The sequence below is a fragment of the Tarenaya hassleriana genome, unplaced genomic scaffold, assembly GCF_000463585.1.
Source record: "Tarenaya hassleriana unplaced genomic scaffold, ASM46358v1 Cleome8, whole genome shotgun sequence".
NCBI classification, from domain to species: domain Eukaryota; kingdom Viridiplantae; phylum Streptophyta; class Magnoliopsida; order Brassicales; family Cleomaceae; genus Tarenaya; species Tarenaya hassleriana.
In genome coordinates, this window is record NW_010970490.1 from 117,654 (window position 1) to 138,320 (window position 20,667).

Here is a 20,667-nt window from a genome sequence, read left to right on the forward strand (position 1 = left end):
CGTTTCGGGAAACGGTTCGGGTTCGGGACGGAATAGATCGGTTCGGTTCTTTCGGTTTTACAAAAATAGGTACCAATCGGGTTTTTTATTGTATTCGGTTCGGTTTCGGTATCGGTTCGGTTCGGTTCCGGGTTTTATGAAAAAAAATGTTAGATTTCCTTTAAAAATATTCGGTTTTTCGGGATTTTTAAAGTTCGGTTCGGTTCGGTTCGGTTCCGGAAAAATTCGGTTCTCTAAAAATAGTACCGTTCGGGAAATAACAACGGTTTCGGGTCGGAAAAAATACCGTTTTAACGGTTCGGTTCGGTCCGGTTCCGAAGAACCGAACCGAAACGCCCAGCCCTACCACCAACACTCATTCAATAATTAACTTGTAATAAACTAAAAGATATGAAAAACCTCACTCTAATCTCAGTCTCAACAAACAGATCTCAAACCCAAAATGCAACATAAAATTAAAATAAAAAAATAGAGAAAAAAAAACTGAACACAAGTGGCAACCCGCGTAATTACTGCGCTCACGTGAACCGCCGCATTTTTCGCCTTGCTGCTCTCAGATTCCGCCGGAGCATCCGCCGGAGCCCCCTCCGGCGTGTCCATCGGTGGAGCCGGCGGTGAGGGGGCAACAGGTGAAGGAGCATCGGCGGGAGAAGGACTCGGTGACTTCGCCGGAGACGGTGCCGGTGCGCTCACTGGCTCAGGCGCCGGCGCCGGAGATGGAGACTTCCCGAACAGCTCGGTGGGGAGGAGGACGTTGTCCACCGTGAATATCGCAACCGGAGTCGCGTCGAGTACGGTGTCGGCGACTCTAGATGGGCCAACGCCGGTGTGGAGGACGACCTCGTCGCCGGAGGTTGAAGTCGTGAGATCGAATTTTCCAGCTCCGTTAGTGGCCAATGTGGAGATGGAGTCTTTGTTCGTCTTCAACGAACCCTTGGGCTTGTATTCCGCGAGGGCGTGATACTCTAGAAGCGAGACCACCTCAGCCTGCGTGAGCTTGCTCAGATCTGGAACTCCATCAGCCTTGAAGGCTTCATCGGACGGTGCGAAAACCGTCAAACCCTTGTCGACGGTCGACTCGTAGGTCTTGATCACACCGCTCGTTACTAGTAAATTGGCGAATGTCTTGCAACCGGCCTTCTCGAGCAACCCCGTGATGTTAACTCCGGCGGCGGATGGAGCAGGCGCCGTCAAAATCCCCGGAGCGATGATCGGCGCGTCGATCTCGAGGACGGAGATGTTGTACGGGATCTGCTTGACTGATTTGGTGTAGGACGAGTCGAGCTTGGATCCTGAAGCCGCGGAGCCAAATCCGACTTTCCCGCCTTTGAGGTCGGTGACGTTGACGAAGCCTAGGTTTCCAGGGGCATTTCCGGTAGTTTGGTAGAGAGTGGTGGTGAGAGTTGTACCTTTGGAGATCTGGTGGAGCTTCTGAGGATCGTAATAGTCGAGGAGGACGAGGAGACTGAGGGCGTTTTTGATGACGGAGAGAGGGTGTTTTCCGGCCAGCGCCGACATGGCTCCATTGTTGAGGACGAGGACGGTGATCGTTGTACGGCTGTTGATCTCATCCGCCAGCTTCGTCTGGGTGAGGTAGCTGTTGAACTGAGAGTAATCCGAGGAGCCGGCGAGAATGTCGGTGATGTTGTGGCCGCCGACGGTGACTGATACGGAGAGGAGAGAGAAAGTGAGGACGAGGAGAGAGAAAATGCGTAACGCGGCCATGATGGGAGTTAGAAGAGAGAAGACGACTGTGGAAGAACAGAGAGTGAGGATAGAGTGATGAAGTGGGGAAATAAAAGGAAGACGAAGGGATGTAACCACGGTTAGATTTTAACCGTAATCGGGTTAGTTTTGACCAGAGTTACTGCTTTTTGTTTTTGTTTTTGTGTAAATTGGGTTGGATTGGGGCCCATGTGGAGTTTTTTTAACAGCTGGAAATGGCAAAGGGCATTGCGTTGCACTGTCCTTTTGCAAAATTACGAAAATGGGCTTATGGGCTTTCAACGGTTACAATGATATCATGTTTACAACGGCTCTCAAACTTAAACGGTGACCCATTTTGAAAATCAAATTCGGGAGGAAAAATATCATAATATGCGTGATGTTATTACAAAAGGGAATATTTACATTTTTAACCTAATGCAATCGAATTCTCGGATGGTCAACGTATATTTATTTACTTTGTACATTTAGAAAATTCGGGAAATTCTTGTATACGTGTTCATATTCTTAAAGAAAGTACAACCTTTTAAAAAAATAATTAGATTTATAAAATATATGATAAATAAAAATTTACCAAAAACATATATCCCAAAACCAGATATCCAAAACAAAGTGTATTATTGGATAATGTTTATATATATAAACATGGTAAAGAGGTTCATAATGCTACCAAACATTAATTCCAACTATACCAAAAAAAGGCCCAAAGAGAGGGGGTTCTTACCTAAATTTAATTTAAACAAACATAAAATATGAATATACACTTTCTAGTATTGCAAATATGAACAACCATTAATTTCGGTTTTTGTCATTATACTGTAATAAAGCTAATTACAATCGCTAGCTTTTACTTCAAGTTGTAGCAATTTCTGCACTTGAATTTTAAAAACAAATACAACTTTTTAATGGTATAATTTTGTCTATTCACATCGCAACTATTCTAGTCACTACGTTGGTCTTTTTTTTAATTAAAAATTTCATAATATTCAGCCGACAAATTGATTGTCTTTTTTCTTATAAAAAATTGAAAAAGGAAGGTTCTACTTGTCAGACGGATTCCCTTTGTTGATAAAGCAATACCCATAACCGGGATTTATTTACCATTTCTGTACATTCGAAAAAATAAATAGAAATGGGCCTAATGGAGAAGAATCTCAGCCCATATATAATAAGTAATGGGCCGAAGAAGAAGGCCCAGAGGAGAGAAGCGCGTGGGCGCGTCGTGGAGCCAGTGGCCAGGCTCAAATGGCTCTGCTCTGTCATTGCTTAAAGCGAAAACTGAACTTTTTTGTCCGAGAGGATTCGAATAAGGCTGCAGACGCTGACGCGTTTGTCAGAAATTTGACAAAAGGCCTTTAAGTCTCTCTCTCTCTCTGGTCTTAAAATTGTCTTTACACGTTGTCACAGATGTAATAGGATGAGAAATTCACCTTCTGTTGTGTTGTGTTCTTCTTGAGCGTACGAAGCAAAGGGTTTTCGTTTGTTTCCGAGCCACTAGCGGTGTTTTTTCCCTTCTGATTTTTGTGGGAAGTGGTTTCGAAAAGATGGCTTCAAAAGTCGGCCTTTTGTTTTGAAAAAGCTTTCGCAAAGAGACACAGAAACGGACAGAACCCTGGTTTTGTTTTTCTTCAGTTTATGCCCTCGAAGCTTTCGTGAAAATGGAGACACAGAGCCCTCGAAGTAACTGCGGTACTTACCCTCTCTCTCTCTCTCTCTCTCTCTCTCTTCATATATATATATGCGTTGCATCTATGCAAATATGGTGCTCTGTTTGATTGCTGTGTTCTGAACTCTGAATCCGGCGTGAAGCTGAAGCTAAGCCGGAGAAATCGGGGGCGGCGGGGGAGGAGAGGAAGAGTCCGCCATGGAAGAGGGAAACAATGACGGAGGCGCAGTTGCAGGAGTTTCAAATGCAAGCCATGGCTTATAGATACATCTCGGCTGGTCACCCCTTGCCTCCTCATCTCCTGGTCCCCATCTGGAACAGCCTCGCTCTCTCTTGGTCTCGCCACCTCTCCATGGTTCATCACCTCCATCGTCAGTCACTCTTTTTGCCCATCTTCTTGTTTGTTTTTCCCGTGTCTTGTCTGTCTTGATGATATTGGTTCCAAGAATTGACCTTTCTTGAGTCCCTTCTGTATGTAAATGATTTCTGAGACTTAAAACTTGTCACTTAGTCTGATAGTTTCTGAGGCTTTAATGGTTGAACTGAATCAAGAATTGTTAACTTGGAGTTCTTCAGTGTAGTTTTGGATTGTACTGCCATGGCTGAGGATGGTTAGGGTTTCTGAGTTGCAGGGTTGAGTTATCAAGAATTCTATCAGAGGGAAATGGTGGATCCTGAACCGACAAGGTGCAGGAGAACAGACGGGAAGAAATGGAGGTGTGGCAATGATGTTCTTCCGTTTCAGAAGTACTGTCAAAGGCACATGCACAGAGGCCGTAAGCGTTCAAGAAAGCTTGTGGAATCTTCTGAGATTGCTTCGTCAGATCCTAAGGCATCCATGGAAGATGGGTCGGATAGTTTTTCCTGTCACCAGACAATGGCCTCTTCCAGTTCCAGCAAAGCTCCCGTTGTTACAATTGCTTCATACGCTGATGAGGACAAAAGCAGCACCATCCAAGACTCTGTCTCTCTTTCCTCCTTTGTGTCTTTGGCTTCAACGAACAAAAGTGTTACTATAGAGTGCAATGGGAGCGGAAGGAATGTGGACCTGAATGACAACGACAAAAGCAACAGATTTATGAGCGACGATTTCATCATGAAAAAGCAAAAGGACATGATTTACCGTAAGAGTGTTTGAGATATCGATACAATGGTGTGATCATAATTACCAACATATCCGGGAATTTGAGGATGACTTGTCTGTTTCTTCATTTCCAGGCCATGGTAGGTTACCCTCTGTACAAAGCGAGCCAAAAGATAAACCAGGAAGGTACCCAGAGATAACTGGAAAGCAGTGTAGGTCCAGTGAGGATGGTCTCTTCATTGGCAAATACTTACGCGAGCATTTGCAAAGCGGCACTGAGGTGTCTGGTCCTCCCCTTGAAGCTGCAGATTTCATAGATAGCAGCAAGAAAGATATAAGTACAAGAAACAGACTTACTGGCTGCAATTACTCGGCGAAATCGAGTGGTATGAATGTCACTGGCTGCATGGTTCCAGGAATTCACTTCTCCCCAGACAGTGTTCTTCAAGGTAGTTTGCTTTTTGGTATGAGCTTCAGACATATTGAGTCCATTTGAAATCTATCATTTTCCTGTGTCTTTAGATCTTTTGCCCCCTTCTTACAATGAAACTGCTTCCTCCTTTGTATTGTAGGTCATGGTGGTTTTCCATTGAACAGAGCTGAAACAGAAAATGAACCAGGAAGGTGCAGAAGAACAGATGGGAAGAAGTGGAGATGCAGCAAAGAAGCATTACCTTTTCAGAAATACTGTCCTAAGCACATGCATAGAGGGGTCAAGAAGCGGCCAGGAGATACCAAAGCCGTGGCTAATACTGGAGTTTCTGTTTCATACTCTATGGCTGTAACAGCTGCTGGATCTGCATCTTGCAAAGACAAAGATGATCATAATGCCAAACTGAATACCGAACTCTCTGTCTCTGTCCTTGCAAATCCCCTCGTCGGCCGAGGTTGTGAAGAAAAGAGCACTAGTAGTTGCAGCACCGATACCACCATCACTGATACAGCATTAAGGGGTGAAGACAAAGATAAAGATGACTTGTCAACATGTTCGGGTGTTTAGGTTAGAAGGGTAAAAAATGTGGTTGAGGTTCCAACATTTTCATGTTCTGAATAATCTAATATCGATGCATCATTTTGGGTCTTTCGTCAATGTTTTCATGTTGATCTTTTCCAAAGAGACAGCCTCTGCAATGTTGCAGGCAACATCACGACCAAACTTTGATCATCTATATTCTATACCTGCAAGCCCTGAGGGGTAAAGTTCCCAACTTCATGATAGCTGTATCCAGTAGGGCCAAGTTTGCATGTAAAATTAATAAATTATAGATACTCGAGAAATAAATAATTTAGAAAACTCCAATTCTACAAAGCAACACCACTCTGGGATTTTTGATGGTGTTGCAAGTCATTTGTAAATTCCCAAGAACAACATGGGTTAAGAGAGATATCACTATGAATCCACTGTTGCAACCTGGAAGACTATATTGTGATCAGCTGCTGCAGAAAGATCAAACTCCATTCCAGACACACAAACTAAGCTAAGAGTTGCTACAAAAATGCTGTCATGCCCCATCTGGTTGGATGGCAATGGAAGGAAACTGAAGACCTGGTCTTGAGGTCCATCCTTTCCGAGCTCTGTAAGCTTCAACAGCCAGTAAGCGTTGCCTCTCCTTAGATGCACTTTGAGCAGACTTTGGTGCCTGTTAAATGCATATATAATCATCACCTGGTCCGATATGAAGAGCCATCTTCACAAGATGGTCGTAAATTGGAAATAGCAACGGACTGTACCTTTGGAACAACGACTAACTTTGGTGGAGCTTCCACCACCTCACCAAATCTTATCTTTTCATGCTTCGGGAAATCTACTACAGTCTCTTCTGTCTTTCCTTTCTTGTTTTTCTTCTTTTTGGCTTCCCAATACCTGTGCAAGCATAGGAAGCTTTTTAGCTACTAATGGAACATCAGATAATTTATGTACATGGACAATAGCAGTAAACTAGAGATAATCACTGAAGAACACAAAAAAGGCAAAAAAACGCTCAAAAGAAAAAAAAAACATACATGCTAAAATCAAAAGACAAGAATCATCGGGTTGCAAACCACACGGTGCAATAAGTTGAGCGAAACATAAAAGGAAACATTCATGATATTTATGATTGCTTACTATGATAGATATTGCAGAAACAAGCAGACAAGAACAAAGCTGCAATCATATTTTTACATATGTACAATACTGACTTTCACTAGCATCATCAGCTAAACTAGCAAAAGCTCAGTACTGTGGTATGTCCAAGCAACGCTGAAGACTTGCCGAGCGTAAAAGATTTTGAAATTTAATCCAAAATATATGAAAAAAGGCAATGTGAATTCGGAAAAGAATAGCTCTAGACTTAGGGGAGTAAAATGAAGAGTATAAGCTTACTTTTTTTTGCGCTCTCGCCTCCTTGATCGGCCTTCTAGCTCTGCAAGTTCCTTTTCAAAACGGAGGTCCTTAATCTGATCCCTCTTCCTCTTTTTCTTCTTCTTTTCATCTCCACTCTTCAGCAATGTCTGGTCACCACCATTCTCATGATCTGAAGAATTGGTATGACCCTCTGTTTTTCTTTCTTCAACTACCGTGCCCTCTGACCTTCTTTCACTCCCAGATTTAACGCCCTGATTATATAGTTATTAACAATAAATCAACCAAAAGTGCAGAAAATGGGACAAAGATGAGGAGTAAAATTTTGTATTAGGCCTAAAGCAAAGATTGCATATGGGGAACTCTAGCTTGCCCCACCCACTATCCGCGGAATAGCATAAGTTTGTGAAAGGAAAAACATTTTTGGCCCCATGCCAACAAATAATACATTATCAAGCATTCACTAAACCCTAATTCTAAACCCGAAACAATTACAGTACAATACAGAGGAAGAACGAGTAATGTAACGAAATTCATGCATACGCACTTAATTCCATGAGAAATACCAACCTAACACAAAAATGCCCTAAAAACTATATTAAACCATCCACTGTGGAAGCGGAAGGTAAGAAAATATACCGTCGCAGAATCTACTCTAGCTTTCTTATCCTTTTGTTTCTTCTCTTCGACATCTTTAGCAGAATCTGATGAAAGAAGATACGATGAAAAACGCATGAAGCTCTATACTCGTGACGAAACGAGAGAGAGTGTACCGTGCGGAGACAGAGAAGCGAAGGAGATAAGCCGGCGGAGCTTGGAAGGAAGGGCGTCGAGCTTCGAATGATCAGGCGGCGGAGGAAGCCTAGTCGGTCCACCATGCGCGGCCAAGTAGTTCTTCTCCCTTCTTCTCTTTCCTTTCCCTCCCATCTCTCTCTCTCTCTCTCAGTTCACGCCGCCGCTATTCCCACTGCGTTTGCTAAGCTGCCGAAGACGTGAAAGAGTATCTGGGCCTTGTTTGGACAGTTCAGGCCCATTAGTTTGGCCCAAATATGCTTGACCGATTCGGCCTTGTTTGATTTTGACGAAACTCCTCGTCTCGCTCTCGTCTTTTTCCCCATAGAGAGAGATCTGATGCAATTGGTGTCTGGTTGCAAAAAGGAGTAAAACAAAATTCACACAATTTAATGTAGTTATCACAATTCCTCTTTAATGAATGAATGTAATAAATTAATATAACGCCATGTAATAAGTGTCGCCTCAACATGAGCACCAACAACTACGTATATTCCATCCTATTCTAAAGGAAGAGCAAAGACAGTAAAGCCCAAGCTCCGGATGTATATACTTCACGAATCTCTCTCTCTGCGCACTGTGATGGATCATCATCATCAGATCTCTGGAACGCTTTGGAAGAATCTCGAAAGGACAAAACACGAACTACATATGTTGTTTCGGACGAAGAATCTGCCTGATGAGAGCATGTACATACGTGTTCTTGCACATGCCAAGACGAGCAATCATTGATGACCTGAATTTTTGATCGTCTGGTTAAGGTTCCTATGGACGGAAATGCAACTCCGGTATCCAACTTGACAATTTCCGCGGCACAATGCCATGGATTTCTATGATTTTATCAAGGGGTTGAGGCCCTTTCCTTCCTGGCGAAGCTTCAGCATCTGATCCACCGCCTTCTCGCTCAACTGCAAACAATTCGGAATGCAAAGGCGTTATAAACTAAACTCTTGACTCTAGCGAGCCGAATTGTTATGAACTGAGTGGTCCTTGGAATTTCGGATTTAGAAGCTAAAAAAGGCGTTTCCTTACTTGTGTTCTAGATGACTCGACTCAGAACAAATACAGGGTCTGTAACTTGAACTGAATGTTTGGTTTGATTATATATAAAGTGTCTCATTCAAAGCTTATAAAGGAATCACAGAAATTCTCATTTTTCATCGACAAGAATAGATGATGAACTTACAGCTGGATCAGTGAAGATTATCAACTGTTTATCTGCAGTGGAAACCAAAAGATTTGTGTTGTCATTGTTCAAAGTCAGAGCGGTAATATCCTGTCCTTGAGCCAGCTTCAGCACATGCAATACCTACGAAAAATAAAGACGTCAACAAGGTTATAAACCGACAATAAGAAAGAATCTCGAAAAAAGGGTCAAATTATCGTTTTAAGGTAGGTGTCAGAGTTCACACATTACTATCATACCTGGAGCGTGTATAGGTCGAGGAAGCAAATTGAAGGAGACGAGATATCCAGTCTGTCATTTAACGAATCTTCTTCACCTACATGCATCTTTGAACTCAAAGCCATGTCCCTGGCATTTGAGTTCATTCCAATCAAGGCACTTTGGCCGTCCATAGCTATTTCCATGCAACTGATGCTACAAGAGAGAGGAAGTTTGGCTTTGGCGACCACAATACCATTGACGGTAAACGTGCTAATAGAATTTTCCGTTCTGTTCCAGGCCATTATAACCCCCTCAGATGAAATGCATAGAGAATGAGCCTCCACCCCAACTAACCGTCTGATCAGCCTCCCTTTTCTCACCGAATGCAATAGAACATCTGAGGACTCAGAGGACGAAACAACAATTCCTAGATCTGAACTAACACAACAGCAAAGTAATTCTCTTCGATGGCCACGGAGTACTTGTATCGGCCCTTCAATGTGACACTTTTTCCTGCAGTCTGTGGATGATGGAATTCCCGAGCCAGTTGACAGCTCAGATAAATTTATCCGAGAAGTGGACAACTTGCGAATTCTCCAAAGCAGAACAGTAGTATCACGTGAGCCTGTCACAAGAAAATTGTCATCTGGGGACAGAGCCAGACATGTTACGGGGGCACAGTGCCCAGAAGCCGTTTCCAATGTCTTTCCTGCATCAGATGAAACTAGCTTGACACTATTATCCGCATGTCCACCTGAATAAAATGCATGATTTCAGATATTGAGGATATAGGCATTATTCAGAAAACCTTAACAAAGACAAGATCTTATAATTGTTACCGGTGATAATTTCTTCTCCATCATTTAAAATAGCAATTACCGCTGAATTACTATATCCGGATGAAGCAAAGGCTTGAGCCTGGGGGAATTGCCAATCATCAGAACCAGAATTAACCGGACCCTTAAACATGCGTACTAGTGTTCCGCCAGTTGAGGTTGATGTTGCTTTCCCGTGATGAAAGAGGAAAGGAGTACCCTGGCCATCAGGGGTGTTTGGCTGCCACTTGTGCTCTGCAACATGTGCTGCTGGAACATTCATGTCAACAATCACGACAGTATCTGAAGATGCCTGGATGGCCGCGGCAGGTAAGTTGCACTGTTCAGGTGATGGAACAACATATGGTTTGACCTCTTTTAGATTCCGAAAGATGGTCTGACAAGAATTTGAAAGCACTTGTCAAGCTCCAATGGCCAAATTTCACCACAGGTAAGCACTTAAGATGAAATAACACTACTGTTTTCATCTATCTACTGGTAGCATGGACATAAGCCCCACAGGTAATGGCTAATGAAGATATGAACCCTGTTCAAAACTTTTCCATAAAACTTGTTGACAAAAGGAGTTAATTTGAACAGAAGCTAAACCATTCCAATACACATTACCTGCATATGTAGAACATCTTTCAATGGCATCCTTTTCATGTGAGGGATAGTCAAGAGCTGGGATGGTGTCTGTCCAAAATAAGTGATCTTGTCTTGTGTAGCACGTTGTTGTACCTTCATTCAAATGTTCATTGGCAAGTTAACTAAAGCAGTGCTTTGCCAAAACTAGGCAACTACAACAAAATAAACTTACCGGGTCTGTGATCTTATCAATATCAACAGTCCCTTCATAGGTAGTGTAGAAGAAAACATTGTTTGCTAGTATAGCTTCCTTGCCCCGTTGCTTATACCTAGATGAATAAGTTCATGAAAAAAGAAACGTGAAGAATCCATTTAACTATCTTAGTAAAGAAAATTTTGTCTAGACAATTTTGCTTCACATTCAGCAAAGAGTGAAACAAAATTATGAACAATGTGTGTTGATAGACTTGAGTTAAAAAAGAAAAAGAAAGAAAAATCTACCCAAATATGAGATCTATCCACCCATGCAAATGTGCAGACACATGCTCGCTCTCGAGAGCCATGCGTTGCTTGTGTACAAAATCGATTGGGTTTTTAGCCCAAGGAGGAAGTTTCACAGCATCTGATGCATCAAAAAACATATAAGAGGAAAGGTTTAGTTTTATAAAGGCACACAAATTATTTGTCTCGGACAATAAAAGTAACCACGAAAGCCTACCAAGCATTTTTCCCAGATGTCTTGTACCAAAGTCGATTGAGTTATCGTTGGTCAGCACCTCAGGAAGGTAAAACAACTCCGGAACCTGTATCGCAAAATGAGGTGGCCTGAATCCAGCTAGGCTCTTCATTTCAGATAAAGAAGACCATATAATGCTTTCGGAGAAAAAAGTACATACCAACTCCTTCACATCACTCATTTCCTCCAGAACGCTATTCCAAGTGGCTGCAATGTCTGAAAACATGCGGTCTACATGATCATATTTTCCACCTTGTAGTTGAACAGAAAGGGTTGTAAAAGGCTCAACTCTAGCCAGATAATACAACACCTGAGCACAAAGGGAAAAAGGATAAAGCATCTGACTTGGCCTTCAAAAGACTACAAACTCTACCCAGTTGCAATCTGGAAATAACCGATACTTTGTTTCTTGTTCTCAGGCAACAGTAAGACAGATTTAAAAGGGGAAAAATGGAAGAAACGTTGGTAATTATGGCAGATATTATAGAGAAGAGAACCCACAGCTTCAGCACTTGAGTAATGGGAACCATAGTGGAATTTAGGGATGACCGGATCATCGAAGCTAGAATACTGCTCCAGAAATTTCTTTAGACGCCCTGGGTTCAATGCACCAATCGGCTGCACAAATATAGATTCGCATTACAACAAGCTTTACTGAGGTCGTTGGATCAATACACACAAGATTAGCACCGAAATCAGGGAGCAAACTACAAAGAATACTACCTTGGATAGGTCTCTGTAGGTAGAAGGGTCTGAAAGATCAAGACTTTCAGAATTGTATTTGGAAATTATCCACGGGAAAACAGGGTACTGCAGAGGATTACTAAATCTATCAAGATCACCCAAAAGCATATGATAGTAAGAGTTCACAAGAGAAAGAAAATGCACATAGCATAAAATCCACCTGAGTAATGTCATTATAACTACGCCCAGCCAGCGTATTGAGCTGCATTAAGTATTCGAAATTGCTGATCTATAAAACAGATGCAACAAAACAGATAGAGTTAGTTCTCTATTCTAGGCAAGAATAAGGATGCATGATGAAAAGAATATGAACGTGCAGTTCCTTGGTACCTCCCATCTAGCCCAGCGCTCCATTAACTGAGTTCTTTTCAAAAGTTGTTCCGGTCTCTAGAAAGAAAAAAGATTTAAGTTATGCCGCATATGAAAGAAAGTTCACTCAGCTTAGATTGATGAACAAGCCTGAAATCAAGAATGACGGACCAAGGCCATTTCTAAATAGAACACCCAACAAGGAAAACACTCACCTGGGTTGCTAGGTAAATATTGTTCAGATGAGGAGGCCTTGCTTGAATGACAGCTTGATATGCATTTCTTCGTCCTTCAGTATCCTATGGTGGTCATAAAAAAAGTTTCAAAAAGATTATATAGCTACAGCAGGCAAGTTTAACAAGGGCATAACAATAAATATCTCATAACATAGGAAGGGTTTTTAATTAGATACCCCAAAATCAAAGAAGAAGTTTGATCGGTCAACCATAAAGAGTTCCAGAGCACTCCTCCTCAGGAGATATCTGTGAAAGAAATGGACCAACATAGCAAATAGATCATCAATCACCATGACAAACCCTTGGAGAAACACAGCTCATAAGGAAGGAGGAAAATTCCATAGACCACATAAGGTGCTACTAGGAAAACATTCAAACATGTGCAAGGCGGAAGATGTTGTGTTTGAGAAATGAGTTTATTTGAAGTCAAAGTGGTTTCAATCAGTTCAGTTGACTGTCAATCAGCTCGTGCGTTTAACAATTCAATGCACACAAATTCCTCCCGAATCCTTTTGTACATGAAAAGCTTCATAGCTTAGTTAGAGGAACAAAAATGTCCTAAATAATTAGCAAATATATCACAATAAAATTTTCTCAAATGGAAGAGAATTAGAATAAAATGGGCAAGGCGGAAGATGTTGATGATGATAATACTTACCTTCGGCTATAAATCTGATGCAGGGAAGACATCGGCCAACTGCGATCCTTTTCTTGGTCTCCTGATTCAGAGGAACTATCTGATTTACCAGCCAAACTTTGGCCTTCTCTGTCAACGATAAAATTTATTCTCCGTGTTGTGATCTGAAAAAGGAACAAAAATAACTATTAGCAACCAGTAATTCACCCAAGTAAAGGAATATTTGAGAATTTATGAGTAATTTCCACTATGCATATCGACAGGCCACAATCCTAGTTTTCATGGTATCTACGAAATCCTGGTTGACTATTCTCTTTGTTTTTTCCCAAGTCACCAAAGGGAAATATGGAGCTGTCAGCTCCTTGTACATAATTTAAAACGTCAACTTAGTCAAACATACTTGAAAGGTTCCTCTCACAACCCGTAGTGGTCGAACCATAGATGACGGAAGCTCAAGACGAATCATTTCATCAAGTTCACTCGGAACAAACCCTGGTGCTACTGCTAAAGAATCTTGGACCACATCTTGGTCACTCAAAGGCTGAGGATCACTGGTTTCAGCTGACATTCTCACTGCATGCTCATGTGATCCAGACATCCTCTGTCCATTCTCCCAGCTATGTTCTCCGTCATCGCCTTTGCTATCAAGATGATCACTCTCCCCTCGTTCATCATCTTCGTACATCATTTCCATTGATATTGCTTCTGCAGCAAGAACAGGAGCATTTGATGGAGAACACATACCATCTGGACCCTTTTTTGTCCCTGCCTGATCATCATAGTTTGCTGCTGCCCCAACATGATCAGTTCCAGAATATTTCCTGCTTAGACATTGTCTCATCCTCAAAGAACTTTCCATGGAGTCCAGTTTCCAGAAAACCTGCATGTTTAACGCAGTAGATTAGTTGGGAAATTCCACAAGTTCCAACATTAACGAACTATCATTTTGTAACTTACGCGTTCGGGACTGCATAAATGATCTCCAAAAGGTCCGAAAAAACATTTCATTTCAACCAAATAATGAATAAGTTTGCGCCAACCCCGAATTCCCATGCATAGACGATGCCTTGCTATGATATCGTCTTGCATCCGCCTGTCAATCTGGCAAGGAAGTTGGATCAACAAATATGTATTTAGTATTCTACACTCTATAAAACAATAAAGCATGACATAGGCAGAGAGCAAACCTCTAATCTCTGCATGTTACGTGCTAAAGCAAAGCTAGCTACTAGTACAGCAATAAACTTGTAGGACAAAGCATTAAAATCTTTTCCATAGATAGATTTTGTGTCCACTGGTTGGAGACATTCCATCCAGGCTACACCCATGGCTTCAGAGATATTCCATCTCTGTAAACGCTCCATGTCACTGGCATTCCTCCGCTGCGCAGAAGTGGCCATTGCAACAGCACTGAGTCCTCTTCCTGAACCAATCTTTGCATTCCGTTCAAGATCACGTGCTGCCGCCAAGGCTGCCGCTTTTGCTGCAGCCTTGTCTCTTGGTCGAGGTGGTGTATTATTGTTTGGAACCTCCAATGGTTTCTGGAAGCTTGAAAATGTATGAAGCCTAGCAGTCTTACGCTCAAGCAATGAAGAGTCCCGTCTAAGATGTGAAGGTGCTGGAGGAGCCGGTGCTTCCCAACCAGCTGCCCCTGCAGCTATCATCGCCAGTGCCATTGCAGCAGGTGGCGATGCAAAGGCAGCAGCCCACTCCAGAGACATCATAGAAAGAGCAGCCTAAAAGGGAATGAAAAAGAAGTAGACGCAGCTCAAAATAATTACTTCAAGCAAAGATATTGAAACTAACATCAAACCTTAAGGGCAAAGGTTAATAGAAAGAAATGAAGGTCATTCAGAGGAAAACAACTAAAATGGCAACTAAATGGAATGTCATCAGTTTTCTGCAACCTCTACAGGAAGTGTGTCGGCAGCCAAGGCATGATCATCAACAACAAGGGGATTCAAACCATCAGCAGTGGCAAGCTCATGAATGCCAGCCAAATGCGGTCGCCATCTCCGAAGGACTGCAACAAATGGTGGTAAAATAGCCTCAAGATACTGTTTACGGAGTGGCCTCCCATCCCTGCTTACAGCATGCCATACCTACAACGAACTTAAACTGGACTCAGAAAGTGAAAAACAATGAAAGAAATGAAGCAATCGTTACTGTCACACAAACAAAGTAGGGGAAAATTGCCCACTTTCCCATTTGGCTATCCCAACAGATTTAGGAGAAAACTAACCTCGGAATAAAGAATGCATGCAGCAACCAATACTCTCTGCCGCTTCGAATCAGATATTGGCATGTTTAGGACAGGAGAGAGCACACTGGAAGACAAAAACACTAGGATTTACTTCTCGAGGTAACTACATATTTCAAGTAAACAAACATGAAAAGGCAATCTAGAAAATCAAACTGCTAAAAAAAATTCAAAGATGGCCACAAAGAGGAAAAAAAATCTAAAATTTACACAGCACAATGGCCATCATCATGACTGACCCACGACCAGATTGTGTACACAGTTGAACCAAGAGCATCATCATATTACATCTGCTTCATAGTTTTAACATGCAGAGTTCTGATGAAAAGTATATGCAGACGGATCATCTAAATTGCAAAGCCAAAATGGGGAAAGATAAAAGATGTCTTAGTTTACCTCCACAACAAAGCTGATCGTGATTGTCGCATTGACATATGGGAACTGTTATCTAATGAGACAGCATTCCCTGAGTGGTGATGCAATCCACCAGAGAAACCATCTTCAGAACTTAAACTTGTCATGAACATACTATCTTCACCATAGTCTTCTTCCCTCATAGCCAGGAGCACCATACGGAGCATGCATAAGAAAGGCTGATCGCTATCCAGCAATTGGTAGAGGGCATTCATTCCTCCCATCCCAGTACCTGATCCTCCACCTATTCCGAGGCCACCACCTAGACCAGACTCATCTAGAAGCAAAGCTTGAAGCATGGATACGGAATTTTTAACCAGAGGAAGTTCAATCCAGTTTCCATTAGCATCTTTTTCTAAAGTAGATTTCCAAGAGTCCCAACCACTGCCACCACCACCAAAGCAAGTAGTAGTTTTAGAAGGAAGACCAACGCCATACCACAATCGACTTCTATACTTCCAACCCACAGCCAAATCCAATGCACAGCTACCATATGAAACAAAAGCACATGAAACTGATTCATAAGGCTCAGCGGCAGCAGCAGCAGTAAGACGCTCCATTACTGCTGGAGAAATCTGGCCACTTGCATCGGCCATTGAAGCAAGTACCTAACAAAAAAGTAACATATCTTGAGTTACCTGATGACAAAACGCTATTGAGTGCAGAGTAAAAACAACATAAGAACAAAATTTTAATCTCAGTCAAACTTTAACGTGTAAAGCTACATGCACCATGACAGCCAAAATCTAATATTAGATGTACAAAAGGGCATGCTTTGTAAATCATGATACAGAGATAAAAACAGGAAATAAGTAAATCAACAAGTGGCATGTTAAGATCATAAGGAGATCAACATACGCACAATCAAATATTATCAGAAAATTAAAGTTTATAAGCATGATTCACAAAATCACCCTGTGACAGAGAGAAATGGGAAGCTAAATATTGCAAGTACCAATTCACAGAAATTTAGGTGTTTCAGAATATGTCCCACATACATCTAAAGGGACTCCCCCTGAATCACTGGAGTGTGATGCACGACTACTGGAAACCTCAGATGATTCTCCTATCAGTGCCAACGTATTTATAGGGTTGCTCAGAGGAAAAACAAGAGAAAGAGGTGATGGAGAAGCATCAATCTTGTGTGATGCACAAGCCTGTTTGCTTTGTAATCGCAGATGATCTTCGACAAGCATCAGAATCACAACTGCATTTTCCACCAGAAACACAGAAAGCTGGGCAGCATTTTCTGCTCCTGCCTTTGCCGCCATTGGAGCTAGACCCTCTGCTGCAACACCAGCTGCAGCTATAGCAATAAATTGAGTCTGCAAAGGGGTAAAGATTGTATAGATTAAAAAGAATAGTTGTCATCAGATATAGCAAATGGCCGATGAAACATTCATTGCAACAAGTTACTATTAAATAATAATATGTAATTCAATTAATTGAATTTGTTGCAGAAGAGGTTCACAACCCTACATTCTGTTCAGTGCACTCGCTTGAATGTTAACTATGAATATGCATGTGTAAATCGAGCTTCGCATTTCCTCTACAAGGGACTGAAATAACCATAAAATTACTCAAAAGAAAGGTCTTTCCAGCAAAAGGGGTTGACAAGACATGGAAGGCATTAAGGTATCTCAAATATGTTCTCCTTGATACGCTACAAGAGAAAACAACAAACTGTGAGGATAAGAGTTACCTGAGCCTGCAGCTCTCCGGCGGCAAAGTCTAGCAACCCACCCAGAAGCCTTCTTTTGAAGATTGGTAATGACTCCTCACGCCTTCAAAAAATATGATGTTAAATAAGGTTTAAATTATGAGACACATGCCCAGACTCTGAAAGACTTCTCAAAATATATCGAAAGAAAAACTAGGGAACAAAATATCAGCAAGAGAAATAACTCCAACAAAAAAGAGATGGCCAGACAACAGGCAGAAACATAAGAGAACTTTGGAAAAGACTTCTTTCAACAAGGAAGTGTGAAAAACTGATGCAGCGGTATAACGAAATACCTAATCCGTTGTTCTCCAGTGCTAGATCCACCAACAATAGAAAGCCACTCTGCACAATGAATTGTAGCCTCAATATCCTGTAAAAGGAACGAAATGCACAAGTAATATAAATGAAAACAATATACTTTTAGGAAAAGCTTAATTGGAACAAGTGCAGTAAACATTTCAAAGACAAACATATGTACCTTCCAACCATCCTTCCGACGCATTGAATGCTCCAACATTATGATTAAGAAGTTGTGAACGAGATCTTCTAGCTCGGCAGAACCAACTGAAGCAGACTGCTTGCCGGCATCCTTCTGTGTCACACATGATAGTCAACATATTTGGGGAGCGCTACTGATATGGATTAATAACTTAACAGCCAAAAGTGTAAATACGTCACTGTTGAACACTAGAATGCAGAATGACCTAATTGGCCCAGTAACAATAGACAACCATGGAGAAAAAGAGATAAAAGTTAGAAATCACCTCATAGTTCGAAATAAGGATTTCCAAGATCCACTCAGGCCACGCCTCCATTTTTGTCAGACTGCTTCTATTTTCTGGATGACTGCAAGCCAAAAATAGAAGATCCTGACATAGAAAGAGATATTTCAGAGAGTGACATCAAGTGTTCAATCAGTTTTCATGAAAACGGTCTGGATAACCTAACTCCTCAAAATATGTTCAACAAATTAACAATAATAGTAACCAGAGTCAAGATAATCTGAAGCACTATTAAAAGGACAATTTTGGGCACTCTTTGATTCTTTATTTGTAAAGAAGTGGACAGGCAGAAGAAATTTTTTACCATGACATACATACCTGAAGTGCTCGGCTTTGTAAAGCCTTAGATGCAAATGGAAGAGACCACAAGAGGACTAACAGAAGTTGAGAATGTTCAAAGCGAAGACCTGGATCATAAAAGTTCAGGTCATCCTCTGTTGATGAAGCATTCATCTGCAAAAAAAAAAATTACTAAGATACAAACTCTGAAGCAGCAACTTTAGCACCCAAAAAATGAAGAATCTTACAATTAATTGTTGACCTTATAACCTCATAAGCAAATCAAAGTAGCCAAAGATTTCTCCAATGGCTACGTTGTGACAATAAATATAGGATGGATAGATCACATAGAGCGCTGCGAGAAGACCCTCTTTAAAAACATTACCGCCATTTCATGTGTACCATCAAGTTTCATGTCCCCTTGTAATAAGGTTAAAGAATGTAAAACACATATAAAAGGAAAGAACTCTGCAAAACCACACTAATGTCTAGTTATAGAAAATGGCATATGTTGTCCCTTCTTTTCACCAAATTAATAACTAATATAACTATGTCAATCAGAAAAAATATGCTTGAATATCTGACCTTGGACCAGGTTTGTTCACAAACAAATTAACTAGAAAGGAGAGTCAAGAATATTGCATACCGAGGCCCCAAGCAAAGTTGTGTAGACATTTTCGGTCATTAGCCTATTTGGAGCTGCTTGAAACACTTTCTGAAGTGCAAAAAGAAGCAATGCAACTTTATCATCAAACATTGTTCCACCATTCTCGTGGAGTCCACTACCCAGTAGGTTATTTGCCACATCGGAACGAGCACCTGAATCAAACTTCAGGTGTCCATTTGATATTAATGCACCAATCAATCTGATGATCCCGACCACAATTCCATCGCTATTGTCAACATTGTACACATTGTTTCTTGCGTTATCTGCACTTATCGAAAGACTTATACCACCAACGTTTTTACTGTATGGGGTTTCAGAAACAGATGATGTTCTCTGAATATTTCTGGAATCAGAGAAGGAAATTGAGTCATTATTATGAACAATAGGCTCAGATCCATGCTCTTTTCCCTGTCGAACTGACTCTGTTATCTTTAAAAATCCTACATTATCATCCTTAACACAGTCGTCATCACGAGCAGGAAGGCATGGCTCACTCGAATTGCCTTGTGGATCTGAATCCATCTGCTTTAATGACTCAGGCCCATCGTTCTGACTCTGATCACTGTGGTCAGGTGCTACATCCGGGCCACTCTTACTCATAGATTCTGGAATATCGCAATCACCAGTTTTTGCTTGTCTCTGCAGAAGAACAAGAAGTGTTTCTATTCCACCAGATGTAATAAATGCCCCAGAGAATGTCTTAGCTCTTGCAGCATTTGGCTGCACAACCAGCCTATACATCAGATGCAATACTCTTGCAACCTAAAGGAAGGCAACGATGGAACAATTTCAGTACAAAAATGATTTATTAATTATTACAAAAAAAAAGAAAGACTGATTTACAAAACATATTTAGATATTAATGATTACCATCTTTTCCCACTACAAGCACAAAATTGCAATCTGTAAATCATTCCCTCTCAGACCAACAATTATTTCTCTCAAACAAAGCCAATATGCTCAGTCTGCTAAAGTTGTGAAGATTGTTCCTTTAACTTCAAGCAAACGTCGTAATGTGAGCAAATGTGCTAAAGGTAACAGAAATGCTAAGCCTTGAATGCATAACAATATTAGGAAGAGCAAATTTTTCATCTAAGACAAGTGATGATGGATTAGAAAGATGTAAAAAGACAATGAAATAAAAACTTAGCAACAAACAGTTTCAAAAGAGTTATCCGAAGACCAGAATCTAGCTACTATCCGTGTTATGAAAATAGAATAGAAGAATGCGCTACCTGATTTGGCTGTGGGCAGTCAGTTATGAATCCAAGTAATCGACGGACATCATCAACAGCCAATGAAGGAGATGCTGCTCCCATTAAAAGTTCAATAATTACCAAAAGTTCATCAACCAAGGCATTAACTTCTCCCATTTGACGTGTATCTCCATCAAGAGAAAAAGGGTTCACAGAGTCCCTTTCACGAATCATCCAGTAACATCTTCGACATCCATCTAAAAGCATCTGGATAGCATCGGCA

At 41.3% G+C, this 20,667-nt stretch overlaps 4 protein-coding genes across 7 annotated transcripts in view; 1 reads left to right on the top strand and 3 right to left on the bottom strand.

Moving 5' to 3' along the window:
* Nucleotides 1-400: 400 nt before the first annotated feature.
* Nucleotides 401-1,776, bottom strand: LOC104803058 (fasciclin-like arabinogalactan protein 10). The gene is made up of 2 exons (XM_019201146.1): nt 514-1,776; nt 401-430 (listed from the first exon to the last, which is right to left on the bottom strand). Exons 1-2 carry the CDS (start codon nt 1,723-1,725, stop codon nt 401-403), a joined length of 1,242 nt encoding a protein of 413 aa, XP_019056691.1. The 5' UTR covers nt 1,726-1,776.
* A 1,237-nt stretch (nt 1,777-3,013) lies between these two features.
* LOC104801994 (growth-regulating factor 9) lies at nt 3,014-5,565 on the top strand. Of its 2 annotated transcripts, none has more exons than XM_010525392.1 (5): nt 3,014-3,414; nt 3,535-3,762; nt 4,024-4,515; nt 4,610-4,939; nt 5,048-5,565. In XM_010525392.1, the coding sequence occupies exons 1-5, from the start codon at nt 3,384-3,386 to the stop codon at nt 5,473-5,475; spliced, it is 1,509 nt and encodes a 502-aa protein (XP_010523694.1). In that variant the 5' UTR covers nt 3,014-3,383; the 3' UTR covers nt 5,476-5,565. The 2 variants fall into 2 exon arrangements, with proteins under 2 accessions (XP_010523694.1, XP_010523695.1); XM_010525393.1 differs by having other exon boundaries at nt 3,015-3,414; nt 4,610-4,924.
* A 170-nt stretch (nt 5,566-5,735) lies between these two features.
* LOC104801995 (protein PXR1) lies at nt 5,736-7,791 on the bottom strand. The gene is made up of 5 exons (XM_010525394.2): nt 7,593-7,791; nt 7,459-7,523; nt 6,841-7,073; nt 6,207-6,339; nt 5,736-6,115 (listed from the first exon to the last, which is right to left on the bottom strand). Exons 1-5 carry the CDS (start codon nt 7,744-7,746, stop codon nt 5,978-5,980), a joined length of 723 nt encoding a protein of 240 aa, XP_010523696.1. The 5' UTR covers nt 7,747-7,791; the 3' UTR covers nt 5,736-5,977.
* A 183-nt stretch (nt 7,792-7,974) lies between these two features.
* The window catches only part of LOC104801996 (BEACH domain-containing protein C2), a 17,209-nt gene continuing 4,516 nt past the window's right edge, over nt 7,975-20,667 (bottom strand). Inside the window, exons 4-33 of one of the 3 annotated variants that reach the window (XM_010525396.2) lie at nt 20,424-20,667; nt 19,168-19,950; nt 18,561-18,695; nt 18,225-18,329; nt 17,939-18,049; nt 17,754-17,830; nt 17,440-17,521; nt 16,736-17,062; nt 15,720-16,345; nt 15,306-15,390; nt 14,971-15,165; nt 14,251-14,799; nt 14,021-14,164; nt 13,464-13,943; nt 13,085-13,227; nt 12,603-12,672; nt 12,406-12,489; nt 12,212-12,268; nt 12,042-12,110; nt 11,861-11,947; nt 11,639-11,755; nt 11,298-11,447; nt 11,120-11,204; nt 10,903-11,023; nt 10,634-10,730; nt 10,441-10,554; nt 9,838-10,210; nt 9,037-9,752; nt 8,798-8,920; nt 7,975-8,519 (exon numbers count right to left, since the gene is read on the bottom strand). In XM_010525396.2, coding sequence (XP_010523698.1) covers nt 8,442-8,519; nt 8,798-8,920; nt 9,037-9,752; nt 9,838-10,210; nt 10,441-10,554; nt 10,634-10,730; nt 10,903-11,023; nt 11,120-11,204; nt 11,298-11,447; nt 11,639-11,755; nt 11,861-11,947; nt 12,042-12,110; nt 12,212-12,268; nt 12,406-12,489; nt 12,603-12,672; nt 13,085-13,227; nt 13,464-13,943; nt 14,021-14,164; nt 14,251-14,799; nt 14,971-15,165; nt 15,306-15,390; nt 15,720-16,345; nt 16,736-17,062; nt 17,440-17,521; nt 17,754-17,830; nt 17,939-18,049; nt 18,225-18,329; nt 18,561-18,695; nt 19,168-19,950; nt 20,424-20,667 — 6,427 coding nt within the window. In that variant the 3' untranslated portion in view covers nt 7,975-8,441. Of the gene's footprint in view, nt 8,520-8,797; nt 8,921-9,036; nt 9,753-9,837; nt 10,211-10,440; nt 10,555-10,633; nt 10,731-10,902; nt 11,024-11,119; nt 11,205-11,297; nt 11,448-11,638; nt 11,756-11,860; nt 11,948-12,041; nt 12,111-12,211; nt 12,269-12,405; nt 12,490-12,602; nt 12,673-13,084; nt 13,228-13,463; nt 13,944-14,020; nt 14,165-14,250; nt 14,800-14,970; nt 15,166-15,305; nt 15,391-15,719; nt 16,346-16,735; nt 17,063-17,439; nt 17,522-17,753; nt 17,831-17,938; nt 18,053-18,224; nt 18,330-18,560; nt 18,696-19,167; nt 19,951-20,423 lie in introns of all 3 variants that reach the window. The other 2 variants (XM_010525397.2, XM_010525395.2) reach the window with 2 other exon arrangements.

Coding starts and splice junctions, on each gene's coding strand:
- LOC104803058 (XM_019201146.1), bottom strand. CDS start 1,725: ATGGCCGCGTTACGCATTTTCTCTCTCCTCGTCCTCACTTTCTCTCTC. Junction 431..513: donor CGGCGGTTCACGTGAGCGCA/GTAATTACGCGG, acceptor TTTGGGTTTGAG/ATCTGTTTGTTGAGACTGAG.
- LOC104801994 (XM_010525392.1), top strand. CDS start 3,384: ATGGAGACACAGAGCCCTCGAAGTAACTGCG. Junction 3,415..3,534: donor GAGCCCTCGAAGTAACTGCG/GTACTTACCCTC, acceptor TCCGGCGTGAAG/CTGAAGCTAAGCCGGAGAAA. Junction 3,763..4,023: donor CATGGTTCATCACCTCCATC/GTCAGTCACTCT, acceptor TCTGAGTTGCAG/GGTTGAGTTATCAAGAATTC.
- LOC104801995 (XM_010525394.2), bottom strand. CDS start 7,746: ATGGGAGGGAAAGGAAAGAGAAGAAGGGAGAAGAACTACTTGGCCGCG. Junction 7,074..7,458: donor CTAGAGTAGATTCTGCGACG/GTATATTTTCTT, acceptor CTATATAATCAG/GGCGTTAAATCTGGGAGTGA. Junction 6,340..6,840: donor AGGCGAGAGCGCAAAAAAAA/GTAAGCTTATAC, acceptor ATGCTTGCACAG/GTATTGGGAAGCCAAAAAGA.